Source organism: Nansenia antarctica, assembly GCF_963989245.1.
Source record: "Nansenia antarctica genome assembly, chromosome: 3".
NCBI classification, from domain to species: domain Eukaryota; kingdom Metazoa; phylum Chordata; class Actinopteri; order Argentiniformes; family Microstomatidae; genus Nansenia; species Nansenia antarctica.
Window position 1 is genome coordinate 9,250,908 of NC_137688.1, and position 19,280 is coordinate 9,270,187.

Sequence of the window (19,280 nt, forward strand, 5' to 3'; positions counted from 1 at the left end):
CACACTTGAAAATGCAAGAACATTTCTGCCCATAGTGTTTACTGGTCTACTGTAATTCATACAACATGCATTCACAGGGTGAGGGTAGACTGCTGATGAAACAAAGTCAATAAAGATAACAGAACATGTATATCTTAAATCAACTAGGCAGGCATACTCTAACATACTGACACTTACAGTAACTTACAGTACACTTCCTGAAGGATAGGCACAAGGACCCAGCAGCAGCCAGCCTCCCCTCCTCCCCTGTCTTTACTTCCCTCCTTTTCTCCCTCCCTCCCCCTCCCCCAGGCCCATGTGCTGGGTGTGGAGGCACTGGGAGGGGATCTCTGACTGAATGAACTCAAGTGAGGACAGTGGCTACAGTAGGTAGGTAGCAGAGTTGAGGTTATCCCACAAGAGCTCTACAGGATGATGGGTTGACCTAGGAGGGCATCACACCTGAAAACCTGGGAAATATGGAAGACAAAAAAGTCCTCCATTTTGTGCCATCTGGTAAGTGTTCCAGGGTGAAAGGGAGTGTGTGTAGACTAGAGGGGGGTTCCGTCTCCAGTGCAACCTGAGATGCCTGGTGCCAAACATGTGCAAGCTAGTGCCACATGTGCTCTGACTTTCCGGTAGAGGAAACCGGAGGGGAAATATAGTTTGTTATGATGAATAAGGGCTTCGCATGCTGTAATCTTATTTTTTAAACATTTCTGAAGGTTTTTATTCAATGTGTTGTACTCTGATGTTCCTTTTCTTTGTGTCCAGTTGTATATCTCATTATGAGTGGTGGGACTATCTACTTGTCTTAATACACTTTTTAGTGACATTATTAGATCTACAGTATGTTTCTTTCTCTCTCTACCTCTACCTCTCTCTTTTTCTTTCAGTATCTTGATATTAAAACCATTAATTCTGAATGAGATGTCTTTTATTGCCAGGAAGGTTGGGAAGTTCAAATGCAGAATGGTGTGGGTCAATATTTACAGTAGGGCAGTAAATAGGACATGTGCCCTTGCATGGGCAGTACAGCTGCTGTAGACAGCAATTATGTATTGAGTGTTCTGCCACACGTAGCTTTATCCTATCTGGTTGCCCATGGTTGAACACCATCATCTGACATGGCTCCCGGTTCTTCATTTAGTCTCATGTGTCACTGTCACACACACACTCTCATGTAGAAGAGATTCTGGGTTCTGAGATGGTTCATTTGGAGACCATCCTTTCGTGCTATCAGCTACATATATATTCAGTGGCGAACATTTTGTCAAACCTGACTAAATGTCTCATGTGTCTATTGTCTGGAGGCCATGAGATGCGCCTCTGCTGTAGGCCATGTCGGCTCTGACAGGACTTGGCTAAGGTCACTCCCAAACTCTCAGGTACCCTCACAACTGTCCTTATTCACCATACCAACTCAGAATCAGTATTCTTTTTATTGCCAAGTACATTTGCACATGCTGGAGATTTACTTGGTGAGGTTGGTGTATAGGACATAAAAAACAACAACAATATATAAGCAAAAGTAATTTAAAAGACGATGGCAAAAATAGCAATAGAACAATAGAACTACACGTTATTTAACCGACTAGTCACCATACACTGCTAACGTGGACACTGAGTCCCTACCTTGCCAGCAACCTACCGAAGTCACATGAGGGCAGTAGGTCAGGTATGAATAGCACAGCCTTCTAATAACAAGTACTGGAGGTATGGCACGGGTAGTCCTGCCAATCACTGCAGTTGTCATGGGGGGCATGTGCCACCATCTCTGTCCAGTGTTGGCTATCAAGTGTTTGTAATGGGTTAACATGGCCGTGTTACATTTTCCCAGGCCAGACTAGAGATTAAGAAGATTATCCAACAGAAAAATGCCTTGTGTTTTTAATCTGGCATGATTTTCCACCCTCTTTTATTGGGTCTGGGATAGAATTGCATTGAGACTTACTTGATAATACAATTGTTATGACATGTAATACAGAATTATTCATTAATACCATATTTCTCATACATACGATGTCTTTATTTAAGAAATATCTATATTCCCTGCGGCTTTATTTTGAACCACCATGTTCAGGCTTAAGAGATGGCAGAGTTGTATTTAATCCACTTAGAATGGAGCATAATTAGTCTCCGTAACTCTAGAAGATTATCCTTTTGTGCCTAACAGAATGGATGTCAGTGAGAGGTAGCTGTGAGAGAAAATTATTATATGTAATAAGCTACATTTAAGATTCAAACTCCATCATCTTGGGTTGAATGTCTGCAGCGGGCTGTAGAAGATGATTTCCTGTTGTCACACAATAGAACCAGTTTCTCTACTTGAAGCTTGACGTTGGCTAGACAACAGACACATTTAAATGATCACAATGAAACCTGTGCCATACATTTACATGGAAACTCAGAACAATGCTGAGCCACACCAGAGTGATTGCCCGGCATTATTCACTCTGTAGTCACCACTCCTCGCTTTTGTTGTGCTGTGAGGAAGGGAGGGTCAGATTCCCCCCTAACCTTCATCCCCATCATCTTCCTCAATGTTCAGATCCCCACCCCTTGTAAATGATTGGTCTAAACCTCACCCGAGGGCGGACCCCTTACCTGTGGAAACCTGATTGTATAAATGCTGAGATTACATGAATGATCGAGACCTTTGGGAGGAACTTTGAATCGTTCAGATGCGTCTGACGAACCTGTAAACTTCCTCCTTCTGCAGAAGAATATTAAATATCTTTTCTTATACATCTTGAAACGAAACAGGCTGCCATTATTGAATAATTTGCACTTACATAGCCTAACCCTTTCATGTTATGTTATTCCACTGCTCACAAACAGGCCTAACATGATCAGCTAGCTACATTTGCTGCAGCTTTATCACTCACTTTAATTCTTAGCTGATGAATTGACTTTGCATTGGTGTGTATGGCTGTGTTATTACCAGTCCAGAGGTTGTAGCACAGTAAGTGAGCTCTGTCAGATTACACTAAAAGGCCCCCCCTCACCTGCTTTTTCAATTTCTCATGGACCGTGAGAAATTGCCCGTGTATTGAAAATATTCTGTTCAAACTGAAAAAATTATTTCACAACAGTTCCAAGTGTTGAAACTTGATGTCCTGTTTCAAAAGACTCTTCTGTTTCTAAACCCTCAAGGACATTTACCTCCGGCTGATGTAATTTTTCTCAAACAATGATAGTGTATCTTAGCCAAATGATGCCGTAGGTATGGGGGGGTGATGACTTTCCAAACCACAAACATTCGCTAAGCAGCTGTCATTCTATGGTTAGACTATACTATTTACACTTCGATAGCGAGCATCCAGATTCTGTCTTAGGGAGTGCTAGTCACGTCACTTTGATTTTCACTTTGAGAGTGAGGGTGATTCATACGTTTGAATCACATCCTCTGATTTCTTAATACATTAAGCTTTGCCTACTTGTGCCAACAAGACCAGTAGGCCAGAAAGCACACTATTTTGGTATCTGGGTTTCCGTGTCTAAGTAGCCAAGCCTCTTCAGGAGGGCCTGGGCCTTGACTTGCAGCTATAGCCCTGTCATCACCACAAGACAGCCTCGTCAGCAGGAGGAAGTCAGCGAGCCTACAAACAGGAAATCCACAGGCATAAGCAGAGAGGAGAAAACCTGGGCAGGATGGATGCTGTCGAATAGAGAGGCAGCTACTCTAGACTTAATTGGTAGGATTTACTTAAATAGTGGTGATGAGAGACCACTAAAGGGGATTATTACGTTGTGATAACTGCAAGCAGAATGTTTCCGTAGCTCTTTAGGTTTATAGCGGGTTGCGGTGAATGCCTTTTTAAATTCCATCAATTCCGGGAGAGAATTGAAAAAGAGCCATTCGTTTTCAATGACTTTTCAAAAAACATTTAACAAATCTGAGCATCTAGGTATACTGTACGGTGTGTTCTTTTCATTCTGTAAATAAACACTAAAACACTTCCTGAATTGAGAAGGAATTTGGTTCATTGTTGTTCAGACATTCTAACCTCCCCAAGATGATGACACACAGTAGAGACTGGAGTGAAGTAGAATAGGACCTGTCAATCTTCTGACACGTAGAAACCCAGTTACCCATCAGGAGGCCCCCCGCCGTGGAGGTAAGACCATGTGAAGTGGAGAACCATGGGAACCGCTTTGAGATAAAACACAGAGCACACACACACACACACACACACACACACACACACACACACACACACACATCACACGCACACACATCACATACATCACACGCACACGCACACACACACATCACACACACACACATCACACACACACACATCACACACACACACACACACACACACACACACACACATCACACACACACACCACACACACACACACACACACACACACACACACATTTGCACGCACCGACCTGACGCACGTAAGCAACATGAACCACAGTAGGACATCATCTCAGGTCATGTGTTTCTTTTTTCTTGTGCTCTTTAATCTACAAAAATAATAAATAAAAAAATCCATTTAGTGCTGTCAGGCTTCCTACTGATCCAGTTTCACAGACCTACATATATTCGCCACACTATTACACCACACTGTGGCCTGCCAGCTCCCACTCTTCCCTGGAACCAGGGAATCCCATGAAGAAACCACAGAGTATTTCTTCATAACTATATTGCCTTTATTTATGTAAACCAGCTCATTCCCTTCTTGTGATTTTTTTTCTTCTAAAAGTTTTTTTTTTCTCCCTTTCCTAACACCAGGGGAGTCACCCCTCCTTAATTTCGTTGTTTGGTACCTGTACTGTAGCAATGACAATAAAGTCCATTCATTCATTCATTCATTCATTCATTCATTCATTCATTCATATTGTGTTTTTTTTATGAATTACAAAGCTATACCATGTTTACAAAGAATGAAACATGACTCTTGGACTCAAGGGCCTACCAAGTCATTGGGAAAGAAAATTTCCATTTAAGCTCCATGAGTTGCCTAGGAGTACATAAGCTGTATCACAACATTCTCTGATTTTCTCATTTTAAATCTCCCATCTTTCCCTGTTCTCCCACAGAGGCTCCGTCCGGCGGGAGGTCGAAGAATGGATATGTTTTCCAAGAGATGGGTGGGTATTTACATTTCATTGTCAATGATCCCCTTTGCACAGCAGTATGTAAAAGAAACATAGAAAATGCATAAGACTTTTCCACACAAACCTAAACTTGGAACTATCACTTTAACTTAGAACATTAGAATCAGTATCTGCTTTGCTCTATGATAGAGAGATATACTAGTTCACTCTGCAAAGCTAATACACCCTGATTGCGGTGGTTATTTATCCTAATGCTTCATTTCATGAGCCAATGAACACAGTCGGGCTGTTGTAATGAAGAGTAAATGAACGGGTAAATAACAAGGTAGGTGACTGATGAACTGATGCAGTAAAGCGATATTCATACTACATCATTGCAAAGCTGTAGATCAGAAAAAGCTAATTACGAGATCGAGCAAAAATGTTGTTTATGGATGCAGTCTTGATTCCCCCCCTCTCTCTTTTTCCCCTCATAAAACATGCAATGCACAAGCCATATTTCTGTTCTATACAATGAAGGAATTTATGAGGTGCCACTATTGTTATATTGCATCTTGTCCAGTTGGAGGGGGTTTATTTTATTTTTAAGACCTCAGTGTTCTGGTGCAATGTGTTCTCCAACAGATGGTAAAGTGGTGGGAGAGCAGGTGAATAGTCTCATACCATAAATATTGTTGAACCAGGTGTAGCACCTCAACCTTGAAAAAAAACCTAAACCTGGAGGGTTTCTCCCTGACTGGATCAATCCATATTGTAGGTGCTGCATCTGTTTGGTCAGTGTTAAGAATCTTCCTGGGGGTTAACTTTTGAGTGGCAAGGTTGTTAGTTCATATGTACCTCTGCCTCTGAGCTGTATAAAATAGGCAATTCAGAGAGAAAAAACTAAGCAGGGGATACAAAAAACGGTATGGTCATATTGGATCGGAATGGTATGGGACAGGTACAGTACAGTATGCTCTGGATTTACAAAGTGAGATGATGTCATTGTGACCTTTAACCATTGCTGTGCTGTTGGGTATTCAGAGCTGCGGGAGGGGGAGGAGTGTGCAGAGGGCAAAGCAGGGCCTCCAGACTCTCCCACCAACAACAGGGACCACATCTACGACAACAATCAGGTCCAGACGGGGATCTCAGGTCTGTGTGTGTGTGTGTGTGTTCCGTTTGTGCGTGTGTGTATTGTGTGTGTGCGCTTGCCTGTGTGTAGTACCCATGTTATGACTTGCCATAATCAGGGAATAGCGTGTGCCAAGACTCCCTCTCACGTCCTGATTCAGGGATGCATGGTTCAGGGACACACAGTCTATCTTTGTGTGTCCTTCTGCTATTCAAACTGGCATTCAGAACTGACTATTTATAACTATAGGGTACAATGGAGAAATGTGCTGGCGGAATTTGGACAAAGATGAAAACATCTCAGAAAAAAAAAGTATATTATATACCGGTATATACACACAGTAGTTCTATTGTGAGATGAAGCGATACTGAGCTCAAAATCTTTCTTCTGTAGATCCTGACAGCTCTGGGTTTGGGCTTTTGAACACATCAAGAAAAGTAAGATGTCTGTCTGTCTGTCTGTCTGTCTAGTGTAAACATTTCAAAGCACCATCCATGGCTCACAGATTCTCTTTTTCATTATCCAATAAGCATTTGAACTTGAGATGCACATGACTGAAGTTACCATTAACCATGCATGACATATTTATTTCATTTATTGAACCTTTATTTGACCTGAAATGAGATTTAAAAATCTCTTTTACAAGCGTGTCCTGGCCAAGACAGGCAGCAGCACAATTAACAGGGTTGCAGACATAAATACAACATATAACAATTTACAATGAAAATGAAGAATACATTGCAGAATACAAAACATAAAAAAAAAAAAACATTAACCAATATTCATCATCAATATTCATAACACTGTCTCCCCCTGACCCTGCATCTGTCAGTATGTGAAGCAGATGAACTTCCAGGAGGAAGTGCGCGCCCACAGAGACCTGGACGGCTTCCTGGCTCAGGCCAGCATCCTATTGGACGAGACGGCGGCCACGCTGGACGAGGTTCTGAGGCGCATGCTGACTCATATGGTGGAGGACGGCCGAGGGAGCTGCGATCCAGAGGAGGTCATGACCTCTCTGTTCACAGACGCAGGAGGAAAGGAGGTCAACGGTGAGCATCAAGGAACAAAGGAGGTTATCTCTTGGGGGCGGCTGTGGCGCCGGGGAGGTAGAGCCGGCGTCTAATGATCGCAAGGTCGGCAGATCGGCAGTTCGAAAACCCCGGCTGTGGAGATGTCCATTGTTCCCAATGAGCGGGCCGGCGCCTTGCATGGTAGCTTGCCGCCATTGGTGTGTGAATGTGTGTCTGAATGGGTGAAAGAGAGGCCATTCAAGTAAAGCGCTTTGGAATAAGGTGCTATATCAGTCCATTTACCATTCGGTCCATTATCTCTGCAATGCTTCGGGCCAGGATGATTTTAGGCCTACTATAGGCTGACAGATAAAGCGGACCCCATTTCTACGCTATATGCTATACCCTTCTCTTGCTGCTATAAGCGGTAATGCCCATTTGAATGATAATATAATGCGTTGGAGACCTCTTGACAGGTTTGAAGATGTGTTGTAGGAATATCGCTCATTACATTCCTTGCCTCCGTTTGCTCTCCTGTACCACAGTGCATCTACTATCAGAGACCATCCAGGGCGTGACTGCTACTGCCACTGGAATCCGCTACCAGCAGTCCTGGCTCTGTGTCCTGTGAGTAGAACTGCTTACCTGTCATAGCTCATTATTACCAAGTTATAGCCTTAATACCATGTGATAACACCATGTACTTATATATAATACTTAAATATCCTGTGTTTCAATAAGGAAAGTTGCAGAAAGTGTATAACGGTCTTGCTCTGTCTGTTCAGCTCCAACGTGAAGAGCCTTCAGAGGCGCCAAGTGTGCATCGCCCGTCTAGAGAGGCCACAGAACTGGGGGGTCAACTGTTGTGAGGCGCGCTACGTCATCCTCATCCTAGCCCCACCCAGAACGGTAATCCTCCACTCTGACAAGCGACTATACAACTCGCTCTTTCTGTCTCACAGCTAGAAACCAATAATCAAGGGTTCAAGGGTTCAAGGGTACTTTATTTGTCACATGCACAGAAATACAAAGTAAAACATGCAGTGAAATGAAATGGGACTAGACACTCAACACTGTACATTGTGCCAGAAAAGAAAGAGACAATAGTGACAATAAAAGACACAGGACATAAGGGCTAAAAGTGCTAAACATAAAGTTCTGTGCAAGTAGCAATAGTGTCATCATTTGTCATCCCGATCTAGGTAATACCATTCATCCGATAATAATACACATGTTGTACTGGCAGTACTCAACATTGTTTCAATTTTCAAGTTTTATTGTTACGTCACATTACACAAGTGTAAGAGAGTGTAAAAGTGTAAAATTCGTAGGTTTCAGTTCCTTGACATTGCAGCACAACAACAATAAGGAAAGGCAATAAGGAAAGATATGTCAATAAAGTGACAATAGTTACAAGACATAAGTGAGACAATTGGTCTAGTGACAAGTTGTGGGGGACAAATTGCCTTGGAAATGTGCAACGCAACACAATCACAATCTGCTGATGGAGTATCTTCTGATTCATGAACTATTGCTTATGCCCAACATCTCTCCATCTCTCAGAAAAGCACCAAGACAGCCATCGAGCTGGGCCGCACGTTCGCCACCATGTTCTCAGACATCTCATTCAGACAGAAGCTTCTGGAGACCAAGACCCAGGAGGAGTTTAAACAGGAGCTGGTGTACCAGAGGCAGCAGCTCTCCACAGCCAGCGAGAAACCAGCAATAGAAGAGGAGGAGACAGACCCACACAGCAACAAACCACTCAAGGTCTTACCACAGGACTTGCTGCTAGCATGCACGGCTAGAGTGTTATACTGAACATTAGGGAGGGAGCTAACAGGGCTAGAGTGTTATACTAAACATTAGGGAGCGAGCTAACAAGGCTGGGGTGTTGCAGCTATATTGAAATATGTTGTTGTGTAAGTTGGCAAATAACCGAGATAGTTAGATAGGGTATTGGAGTGAAGGTAGCCTACAGTATGTTGTTTTTCACAGCAATACGATTTTTGGAGTGAGCTTTCCCTTTAACACTATTCAGTTTAAAATACCTGCTTGTTAAACCAGGCGGCATGATAAAACACAGTGTGTATTTTTGAGGTTTGTCTTATGAGGTTTCCCCACATGTGGAGTGACCACCCTCAGATTTCCCTTCACTCAGGCATATAAAGAGGTCCTCCTTTTAGTAGTGATCCTTCAGTCAGATTATGTTATCCTGTTCCACACTTTACCACCCAGTCTTCGGGAATGGTAAGCAGCTGGACAGCAGATTGAAATGTCTGCCAATATCGCTGCAGTTCCCTGGCAGCCAAATGCAATGAAGGCCCTTGTAATGATAAAGTATTTCATTATGTCGAGTCCTTAAATCAGAGGAACGCCAGTGCTCAGGGAGGGGAGACGGAACACTGGAAAGCTTCCCCAGGGAAAGAAAAGCTCTCCTATTGTTTAGGTACCAAGTATGTGTGAACCGCCAACCAACACACAAAGATCAGGGTCACAGAGACTCAAGACTACGGTGCTCATGGCTGAATGGCTTAGGGCCCTCATATGACCGTAAGACCCTCACAGATCTCAGGTGAACCTGTGTATATCCCACCACATCTTACAGTGTCCTTTCCTCTGGCTGACACGGTGACTGGACTGTTTCTGTTTCAGTTTATAGATTTCTTGAAAGCTGGTCGAGGGATTTATGAGGACCTCAGTCGCAGACTCCCTCTCTACCCCTCAGACTTCACAGACGGTAGGTTCAGTGACAACGCTAGTTTTAGCACTGCGAACATTTTCCCATGGTAGATTGATTTCTTACCCAGTTTTTTATAATCGAAATATTTCCCACATGGTAGCCTATACGTGAAAAAAGCTGTAACTTTCACCTTCCGCTATCATTACCGCAGCTACATACAACATACATTTGGTATGTTATACAGTATGTGATGTTGTGCCTGTAGTTACAGCTGGTAGACATGGTAAGCAGCTCTGTGATTGGTCCATACAGGTATCACAGGGAAAGACCGCTCACTGCTGAAGTACACCACCACCGCCATCTTCCTGTACATCGCCATTCTACTCCCGGCCATCGCCTTTGGCTCTTTGAATGACGAGAGCACGCGGGGAGAGATAGGTACGACCTCAGGATGTCTGTCCAAGTGTCTCAGTCCAAAGCTTTGTTTTCTGTGTCTCAGTCACTCAAATTGCTGGCAAATGTAAATGTGACACGGTCTGGTCATTTGGGCCGCAAGTCGGCAACCAATCAAAATGTTCCGACTGTTATTTTGAAACACGGAAATAAATGTCAACGTTGTTGAAAATCACAAGACAAACTCACTAGTCAAGCCAAAATACTGCAATGCAATGGATTGGGTGAGTTACTGAACCCACTGCTACCTAGTTAACTATAACACTACTTTACATTGTTAGCAGGCTCACAAAACAATCTGTGTTAGTTGACTAGCGATGTGTCATTGATTCTCAACAACGCCAGTGTTTCCTCTATATGCATTTATTGGTGGCGGGCCGCCACGAATGAATTTCCTCCGCCACTAATTGATTCAGTCCACTAAAAAAATAAAAATAATAATCCACCTCTGAACATTTTAGCTGATTAAAATATATCTGATCCTAGATCAGCGCTATAATGGATGTTGACTAAAAGTGCACCTAAATCCACGCCCATCTCTCTCTAACCGCTGATCCAAAATCAGATTAATGACATTAAACATTCAGTTGACGACGTGACACAAGGGCTACTCCTGATTGGTCTAAATGTGAACCGGCATGAGAACCGTGCAGACTCAACCATCCCTGCTCAGCAGTCTTACCTGCCGAAATGCTCGGGCGCCTGTGTTTTCTCCTCGCAAATAACGGGCTAAAAGTCACCGGTAGTACCATCTAAAAGATACAAAAAGCTGATCGAGCTAGCTAGGTGCACAAATAAGATATCACGTTAAATAACTTTGAAAAATTTAACGAAAACAGCGACAGATGGATGGATTTTTCAAGAAAAAAGATGTCCCAGACACTTCAAACATTGCTGAAGCTAGCAGTGGCTATGAGCGATCCGAAACTGCATGGCTGGCAGGAGCAAAGGAGCTAGTTGGTGGATCAGCTAACAACGTTTATGGCGGGGTACCACCACCACCAGCTACAACTACAGCGGGAGAACAAGCAGCAGCTACTGTGCGCTGTGGTATGTACACCAACATATTACTTTCGTTTGTTACTTTTATTTGGACTTTGGATTTTAAGACCACTTTAATTCATGAAAAGGTCCAGTTTCTTGTTGCAAACGGAGGAAGGACAAACAACAGGTGCGTTGAAACCAACACCCAATCATGCCAGGACGATGGCTAATTTGATAATTTTGATAGATCATGTCTATCAAGATCACATCTAGTTGAAAAACTGTCGCAAGTTGAAGAACTCGCGCAAGTTGGAAATACTCGGAAACTTTCGCCAAGTTGGACATACTTTTCCTGTTGTGTTTGAGACGGAGCCAAGACTGCTCGTTTGGAAGGACATTGGATCCGTGAGTAACGTAAACCTTCAGAGCTGATGGATGGAAACCGGTATCACAAGTTTATATTCTGTATATATATATTTTTTTTTGCCATCCTCCCTCTAGTTTTGGTTGAAATTAGGTCGTTGTTTTGAGCGCGCGTGCACGCGGAAAAAAAATCATTTTTCGAAAGAAAAGTCCAAACATTAAATCGGATGCCGACTTGCGGACCAATTGATCAGACCGTGTCACGAATAAACAGTCTCTCGCAGTGACTGAATCAGAAGAAGTTCATGGACTACTTCTACCATCAACTACTATGTCTAAATATTGATGACTGCCGTCAAATGATTGCAAGGTTGGCGGTTCGACCCCCGGCTCCTCCAGTCAACATGTCAAGGTGTCCTTGGGCAAGACACTGAACTCCTGTGTGTGTGTGAATGAGAGGCCCTTGTAAAGTGCTATGGAAGAAGGTGCTATGTAAGTGCAGTCCATTTACCAAATGATTTAGAACGAGACATTTATACACTCTAACACGATGTTCTCCTCCTGATAGATGTGCAGAAGACCATCGTGGGTCAGAGCATCGGAGGAGTCATCTACTCTCTGTTTGCAGGCTCTCCCCTGGTCATCCCATTGACCACAGCACCTCTGGCCATCTTCATCAGCGGTATGTACACCACATCACACCTTCATCAGGGGTATGTACACCACATCACACCTTCATCACATACCACTTGGTGCTTGTATTAGGCTGCATTTACACCGCAGGTTGTAATGCCTAGTTCTGATTTAGTGCCTTTATCAGATTTTTTTGAACGCCTGCTTACATTAAAATGACCCATATCCGATACCTGTGCTTACACTCGTAACACTTGAAACGTCCCGCATGCGTAAATGAGGGTTTGGTTACTGAAAAACGAAAGTAAACAGACAGCCGGCACTTGCAATGGACGCAAATTAGACAGAAATGATAATCCCTTTTATATATATTATAATATAAAGCCATTGCTTTCCGAAGTATAAAAAATTGCACAAAATATTGTGCACATTTGAAGGCGGAGAAGAAAGAGCACTTCATTGTTGAAACTCACGTCAAACGTCATCAAAATGCGAAGACCGTCGTTTTTCCAATGACGTGCAAATCGGAATTGAGCGTTATATGTGACCTGCCTAGTTAGTTTGCAGTCGAAATGACACATATCCGATTAGTATCTGATTGAGGCCAGTATGAGATTGAGGCCTGAATCGGATCTGAGAATATCAGATTAAATGTGCTTTTTTACTGTGTTACATATCAGATCTGTGCCACATGTGAGCATTTGAATTGTGTTTCTTCTACCTGGCAGTGTAAACACAGCCCAAGTGACATTCCCTCACACATCATAAATACAACATTCTAGTTGACAATTTTAAGTTTACATTTTTTATTTTAATACGTCTAATTTTTAAGTTTACAAGTTACTAAGACGGTTTATGTATGTAATCAATGTGAGTACTAACTGTTGTGGCTGTGTGTGTTTGACGTGTACCAGTGATCAGAGGGATCTGTGATGACTATGACCTGGACTTCCCTGCCTTCTACGCCTGCATCGGTCTGTGGAACAGCTTGTTCCTCATCCTGGGAGGAATATTCAATGTCAGTCTCTTCATGAAGCTCTTTAAACGGTCAGTGGACTACCAGACACCTAAACTCAGTGGGCCTGTAACTCTCAAGGCCGATTTAAGCTTCTGCGGCGAATTTACGCGCATAGCCTACGTAGCCTACGTAAGGGGTCTCCACGTTTATAGTTCTACGTTCTAGTTCTACGTTCTACGCGGACCGCTTCGCGTTGGTCGGTGTACTCATAGCGGCATAGAAAAATATGCTTTTCTTATTCTTATTCTCTTATCTCGTTAACGGTACATGACTAAGACTCCATTCAAAGTTCAGTGTGTTCAGCATGCTATTCTGGTCATGGAGAATTTTAGTTTGGAATTCTAACCCATTGTGACACGGAGATATTCGGCCGTAAGTGACGGGTCCGTCCGTCCCCCGCTGCTGCGCGCACCACCGCTTCCTGGTGGATGAAACTCCTGTTGACAGCGGGGGGAGAGACAAGTTCTTCCCGGGAATTCGCTCCTAGCTGTGTCGATCGTGATAGGAGTGTGGTATCGACACCATTCAAATGGTTTCAGATTCCCTGTCCTCTCCCCTATCCGGACACGTTTGAATTGTTATCCTAACCCACGGTAAACCACAGTTATTAACCCGCAAAGGGTGCCTCCGCAATGTGAATCGCGCTCCTTATAGGAAGGCTGTGCCTGACGCTTCCATAGGGCGCTCTACTCAAAGCGGCATAATAGCAAACATTTTTTTGTTATGCTTGTTGTAAATAAAAGTTCTATAATGCATTGAAATTACATTAAACTAAGATAATACGATGGTTATCATTATTTTTCAAATCTTTATTAATAAGTAATTACAGAAAAAGTAAATGACATTTCTGTCATGGCTTCCGCATTTTGGCCGACGAGAGAGTCGGAATCTTGTCGGAATCATGTGCTACCAAACGGACCAATCACAGAGCTTACGGTTGCGTAGAAACTGACGCGTACTTACATTTTTGGAGAGGAGCGCGTCAACCCTCTCCGTAGGCTACGCAAGGCTACGCGGGCCTACGCAAGCTACGCCGTAGTCTACGCCGTCGATTTTACACAGGAGCGTAAACTGGGCTTTACTGTTCACACAGAGTGAAAGACCTAGTGAAAGACCGAGGTTTAGGCCTCTTAACACCAGGCTAGACCCGGTATTACAGAAGAAGTACACTACACTATGCTTTTAAATAAAATCTATTATTATTATTATTATTATTATTATTATTATTATGCAGACACTTGATGATTAATGACCATAATTCAGATTCAGATTCAGATTCAGATAACGTTTATTGCCATTATGCATACACATATAGGAATATAATAATAATAATAATAATAATAATAATAATAATAATAATAATAATAATAATAACACGACAGTGAACTTATTGAACTCTGCCACCACTACCCATTGAGACTGCCGCTGATAAATCCCCATGTGTTTAGACTTCCACTTTCTTCCATGAACATTTTGTTTCGAATTTCGTAATCTCTATTAGACAGTTGGCCCTGGATGACTTTGTTGTGTCTTTGTCTGTGTCTTTGCCCTGTTCTGATATCGCTTTTTGTTTGTGTTGTGTTTGTCCTATTTCCTGTCATGCCAGCTCGACAGAAGAAATCATTGCGCTGTTCATCTCAATCGCCTTCGTGGGTGACGCGGTGAAGGGCACTGTCAAAAGTGAGTCTACTCCGGCGGTTACGTGATATTTTATTTACAACGTGTTCTGAATGAAATCGTTCCGCCCCGCCGGCGAACCATCTCAGTGTAATATAGAGGAATGTAAACTGGCTGTCTATCTTTTATCAGGGTAAATGCACCAGTCTAACGAGTATCCATCATGGAGTGCGAGCGCACCATGCAATCAGCCCGGGTCCCGGGGGCTCTGAGGCGGGAAACTGACACCCTTATTATGTTAACATACTGTTGCCTCTCACATCTGCTGCTGTTTACATATGCTTCTTCTGAAGAGGTTTTACCACAAGGCTGTGAGGGGAGGGAGGGGTGGTGGAGAATATGGTGGATATGGCATCAGTTTTTTCAGCTCTAACCTTCTTCTCTCCCCCCCCCACACACACACTTCTCTTCTCTCTCTCTTTCTCTCTGTCTCTCTCTTTCTCTCTCTTTAGTTTTCCATCACTTCTACCATGGACCCACCCTGGCGACGACCAACAGCACGCTGGTGCTGCAGCAGATCAAGGAGCTTTTAGAGCAGGCAGCTGCTGAGAACGGGACAGAGCCCAGGGGTGTGAACAGGACGGGGCCGGGGTCCGTGGTAGAGCACGTGTCTGTGTTTCTGCCCGAGTCTCTGGTCCTGTGCACCAGGGAGAGGCCTATCCTCTGTCTCCTGCTCATGCTGGGGACCCTGTGGCTGGGCTATGCACTTTACCTCATCAAGCGGAGGTAGGTTCGCCTCGCATACAGTATGGAGAAAAGAGTAGCTAACAGTCCCAAGTATACAGTATTACTTCAGCCAGCTTTTGCTTCTACCTGACATAGTTCAGTATGATATTAGAGCTATTGTGTTTGTTTGCCTATTCCCTGATGTACTGCAACTAAGTGAAGAGAATATTTTCACTTTCATCTGTCTTCTTGGTTGCCATACAGAATACACTCACATTCTTCATCCTTCTCACAGTCCATTCCTCCATGCCAAAGTGAGAGAGGTTGTCTCTGACTGTGCCTTACCCATTGCCGTCGTGGTGAGCTCCTTCATAGGGTCTTACCTGTTCCTAGACGTAGAGCGTGAGTACACATTCTTATAGTTGATGAATGTCTCTTATCTTAAAGAAAGGTTTCTCTACTATAATTTAAAAAATAAAATAATATATATATATACATATATCTTCCTTCTTTTAGCATTGTAACTGCCAATGGTTTTGGCATCGATTACTATTTCTTATGATTAGCTGTAAGTCGCTTTGGATAAAGGTGTCTGCTAAATACCAAAAAATATAATATAATATAGCTTGCCACTGAGCAAAATAGGATGTCATTATCGAAAATAATTATTGAAATTCTTTGAACGTTTTTCAGTGGTTCAGTTAAATCATACCGATCTCATCACGGTCACTGACATTACAATGTCTGTCTATCCTCTTTTCCCAACAGTTCCGGTATTTAACTTCCACAATGGCCCTGTCTTTAACTTTGCACCGTTCGATAAGCTGTCGGGCATGACCACCCTCAGCGCTGTAGGCCTGGGCTTCCTTCTGGCCCTGCTCATCTTCATCGACCAGAACATCGTCATATCGCTCACACACGTCCCAGAAAACAAGTACTGGACATTCCTTTATTTATCCACTCAACCATTTTTTTTCATTCACTCACTCACCAACTCTTTCATACACACACATACTGTACATACTGTACCTACCACATGAATTGTAAGTAATGCTAAACTCCTCTGTGTATCTGAATCCTGTGTATCTGAATCCTGTGTATCTGAATCCTGTGTATCTGAATCCTGTGTATCTGAATCCTGTGTATCTGAATCCTGTGTATCTGAATCCTGTGTATCTGACTGTGCGGTTGATTACTTCAGGTTGTTAAAGGGAACAACCTTCCACTGGGATCTGATGCTGACTGGGTTCATCAACATCCTAATGTCATGTCTGGGGTTGCCATGGATGCACGCTGCCTTCCCACACTCCTCTCTCCACGCGCGACAGCTGGCTAAGGTGGAGCAGCACGTGGAGGGAGGGCACATCTGTGAGACGTGAGTGACCGCAGATAGATTAGCAGTTCATTGATTGGGTGATTGATTGATTCATGAGAAAGGGGCAGCTTTCTGGAGCCGTTGTGGTGTTTCCTAGACCTAGATTAAGCTTTTAGTCTTAGACAATAAAGCATCGCCAATGGAGAATTTCCATTGAAAATGTGATTTCATCTAGGACTAGGTTTAATCTGTGGCTGGGAAACTGCCTTCTTTAACCACTGGCAGTGAATAAACCCTGGGACAAGTTGAAGTTCTTAAAGTTTTTTAAAAACACACTTTTTAGGCAAGATCCTAAAAGTGACTAATATGTGCCGTTTGTTGTCTCTGTGTGCGTCTGCAGCATAGTTAGTGTGAAGGAGACACGGATCACCTCTCTAGTAGCTAACATCCTGATTGGCCTGTCAGTGTTCATGCTTCCTGTCCCTCTCCAGTGGATCCCTAAGCCCGTCCTCTACGGTCTCTTCCTCTACATCGCTGTTACCTCCATAGATGGCAACCAGATGGCTGACCGCATGTTCCTTCTCTTCAAGGAACAGGTGAGAGCGGAGAACACAAAGGGACATTATGTATCTCAGGCTATTTTTCAGTTGTTAGGAACACTCTCCTCCGTCCTCTACTGGCGTCCTACTGAAAGTGTGTTTGGAGGTTGGATCCAGTGGGGGGCGGCTGTGGTGCAGGAGGTAGAGCTGGCGTCTAATGATCGCAAGGGCAGCAGGTCGGCGGTTCAAACCCCGGCTGGCCACATGTCGACGTGTCCTTGGGCAAGACACTGAACCCCAAATTGCTCCCAATGAGCGGGCCGGAGCCTTGCATGGTAGCTTGCCGGCCATTGGTGTGTGAATGGGTGAATGAGAGACCATTGTGAAGCGCTTTGGAATAAGGGGGGGGGGGGTTGGGTGTGTGTGTCTTTGTGTTTCGGACTGTCCATTTATGTTAAAAATACACCAATCTCCACTCTCTCCCTCCAGACATCCTACCCTCCTACCCACTACATTCGCAGAGTGCCTCAGAGGAAGGTACATTTCTTCACCGGGCTTCAGATGGTTCAGCTGGTCGTCCTGTGTGCCTTTGGCATGTACCCTTTGCCCTACATGAAGATGGTCTTCCCTGTGCTCATGATCCTGCTCATTCCTATCAGGTACAGTACACTCCCAGCCAGCAGGGGGCAGAGGAGTGCTCTAAACTGGGTCATTTGTTTGAATCGGAGGCAGGGCTTGAGGTAGAGAGGGCAGCAGTATCCTCCTAGTGGTTGCTAAAAGAACAGAGTGAAGTTGCCCCCTAGGTGCTGATCATGGGTCAGTGTTACAGCTAACAGGTTGGACTTTAGGAGTGGTTAGGGGAAACTCCACCACCAAGTGGTGACCAAATAAGAACCTGATTCAAAGACCGTTTGAATTTAAATGTGTCTTTCAGTGCACATTGTCATTGATCTCTCTGAATCTCTCCCCCTCAGAAACATCGTGCTTCCCAAAATCATTGAGGCGAAGTATCTGGACATCATGGACGCGCAGCACATGTAGAGAGATGGAGATAGAGCGCTGCTCTGAGGACAGATACTATTCTTAAAAAGACAAGGGAACCAAACTGTCTTTGTTGATGTGATGTAGCACACCCGTGCGGTGTGAAGGCAATTGGACTACACGAGTGTGACCGGGTTGCCGCGGGTGATCGACTCAAGTGGATAAGACCATCATTTCACCCACAGTTAGAACTCTTGTTGTTGAATTGAATACCATACATTCACAATGTAGGTTTAGCTGCTTATACATGTATATTTAACATATTCTTAAACAACTTCTCTTCTCATTGTGTCGAATGATTTACTGATATGTAAAGGATTATATACAAAGCCTTCTTAATGTGAAGTTCATATTATTGTTTTTAAAATAGAGGCTTTTTTTTGCCACAAGACCTGCAGACAGACTTGTAAAACTGAAATTGCGGTTGTCTAAATGATCCAAAGGAACAACTTAGACATTCATTCAAAGACAACAATACTATATACAGTCACATACAGACAAATCAAAAACAAGAAATATATAAGTTTCACAGTAGGCTTTCGTATATCCACTGCATTCTCAATGTTGATTCAAGCTGTTAATAAAATTAAGAAAGCCCTTTCAGTGAAATGATTTTTTATTTTCATTCATCCCACTACACCAGATGGAGGTGTCCACTTCTTTCTGAAGGCCTGTAGTACAACACTACCTGTTTAGTAGTATGCACAGCACTGCATACTTCATCT

At 43.4% G+C, this 19,280-nt stretch overlaps 1 protein-coding gene across 1 annotated transcript; it reads left to right on the forward strand.

The window, feature by feature from the left end:
• The first annotated feature begins 375 nt into the window (after positions 1 to 375).
• On the forward strand, positions 376 to 19,124 carry LOC308152414 (solute carrier family 4 member 11-like). Its single transcript, XM_080525393.1, has 20 exons — positions 376 to 495; positions 5,039 to 5,089; positions 6,080 to 6,190; positions 6,564 to 6,607; positions 7,003 to 7,222; positions 7,729 to 7,810; positions 7,969 to 8,092; positions 8,747 to 8,953; positions 9,839 to 9,923; positions 10,179 to 10,304; positions 12,235 to 12,348; positions 13,214 to 13,346; positions 14,924 to 14,997; positions 15,447 to 15,720; positions 15,956 to 16,062; positions 16,429 to 16,594; positions 16,862 to 17,035; positions 17,376 to 17,571; positions 18,004 to 18,173; positions 18,489 to 19,124. Exons 1-20 carry the CDS (start codon positions 459 to 461, stop codon positions 18,553 to 18,555), a joined length of 2,562 nt encoding a protein of 853 aa, XP_080381519.1. The 5' UTR covers positions 376 to 458; the 3' UTR covers positions 18,556 to 19,124.
• The last annotated feature ends 156 nt before the right edge of the window (positions 19,125 to 19,280 follow it).

Excerpts from the sequence above, each read along its gene's own strand:
- LOC308152414 (XM_080525393.1), top strand. The coding sequence starts at position 459 with ATGGAAGACAAAAAAGTCCTCCATTTTGTGCCATCTG. Across the intron at positions 6,191-6,563 it reads GGTCCAGACGGGGATCTCAG|ATCCTGACAGCTCTGGGTTT; the intron begins GTCTGTGTGTGT and ends TTTCTTCTGTAG. Across the intron at positions 8,093-8,746 it reads TCCTAGCCCCACCCAGAACG|AAAAGCACCAAGACAGCCAT; the intron begins GTAATCCTCCAC and ends TCCATCTCTCAG.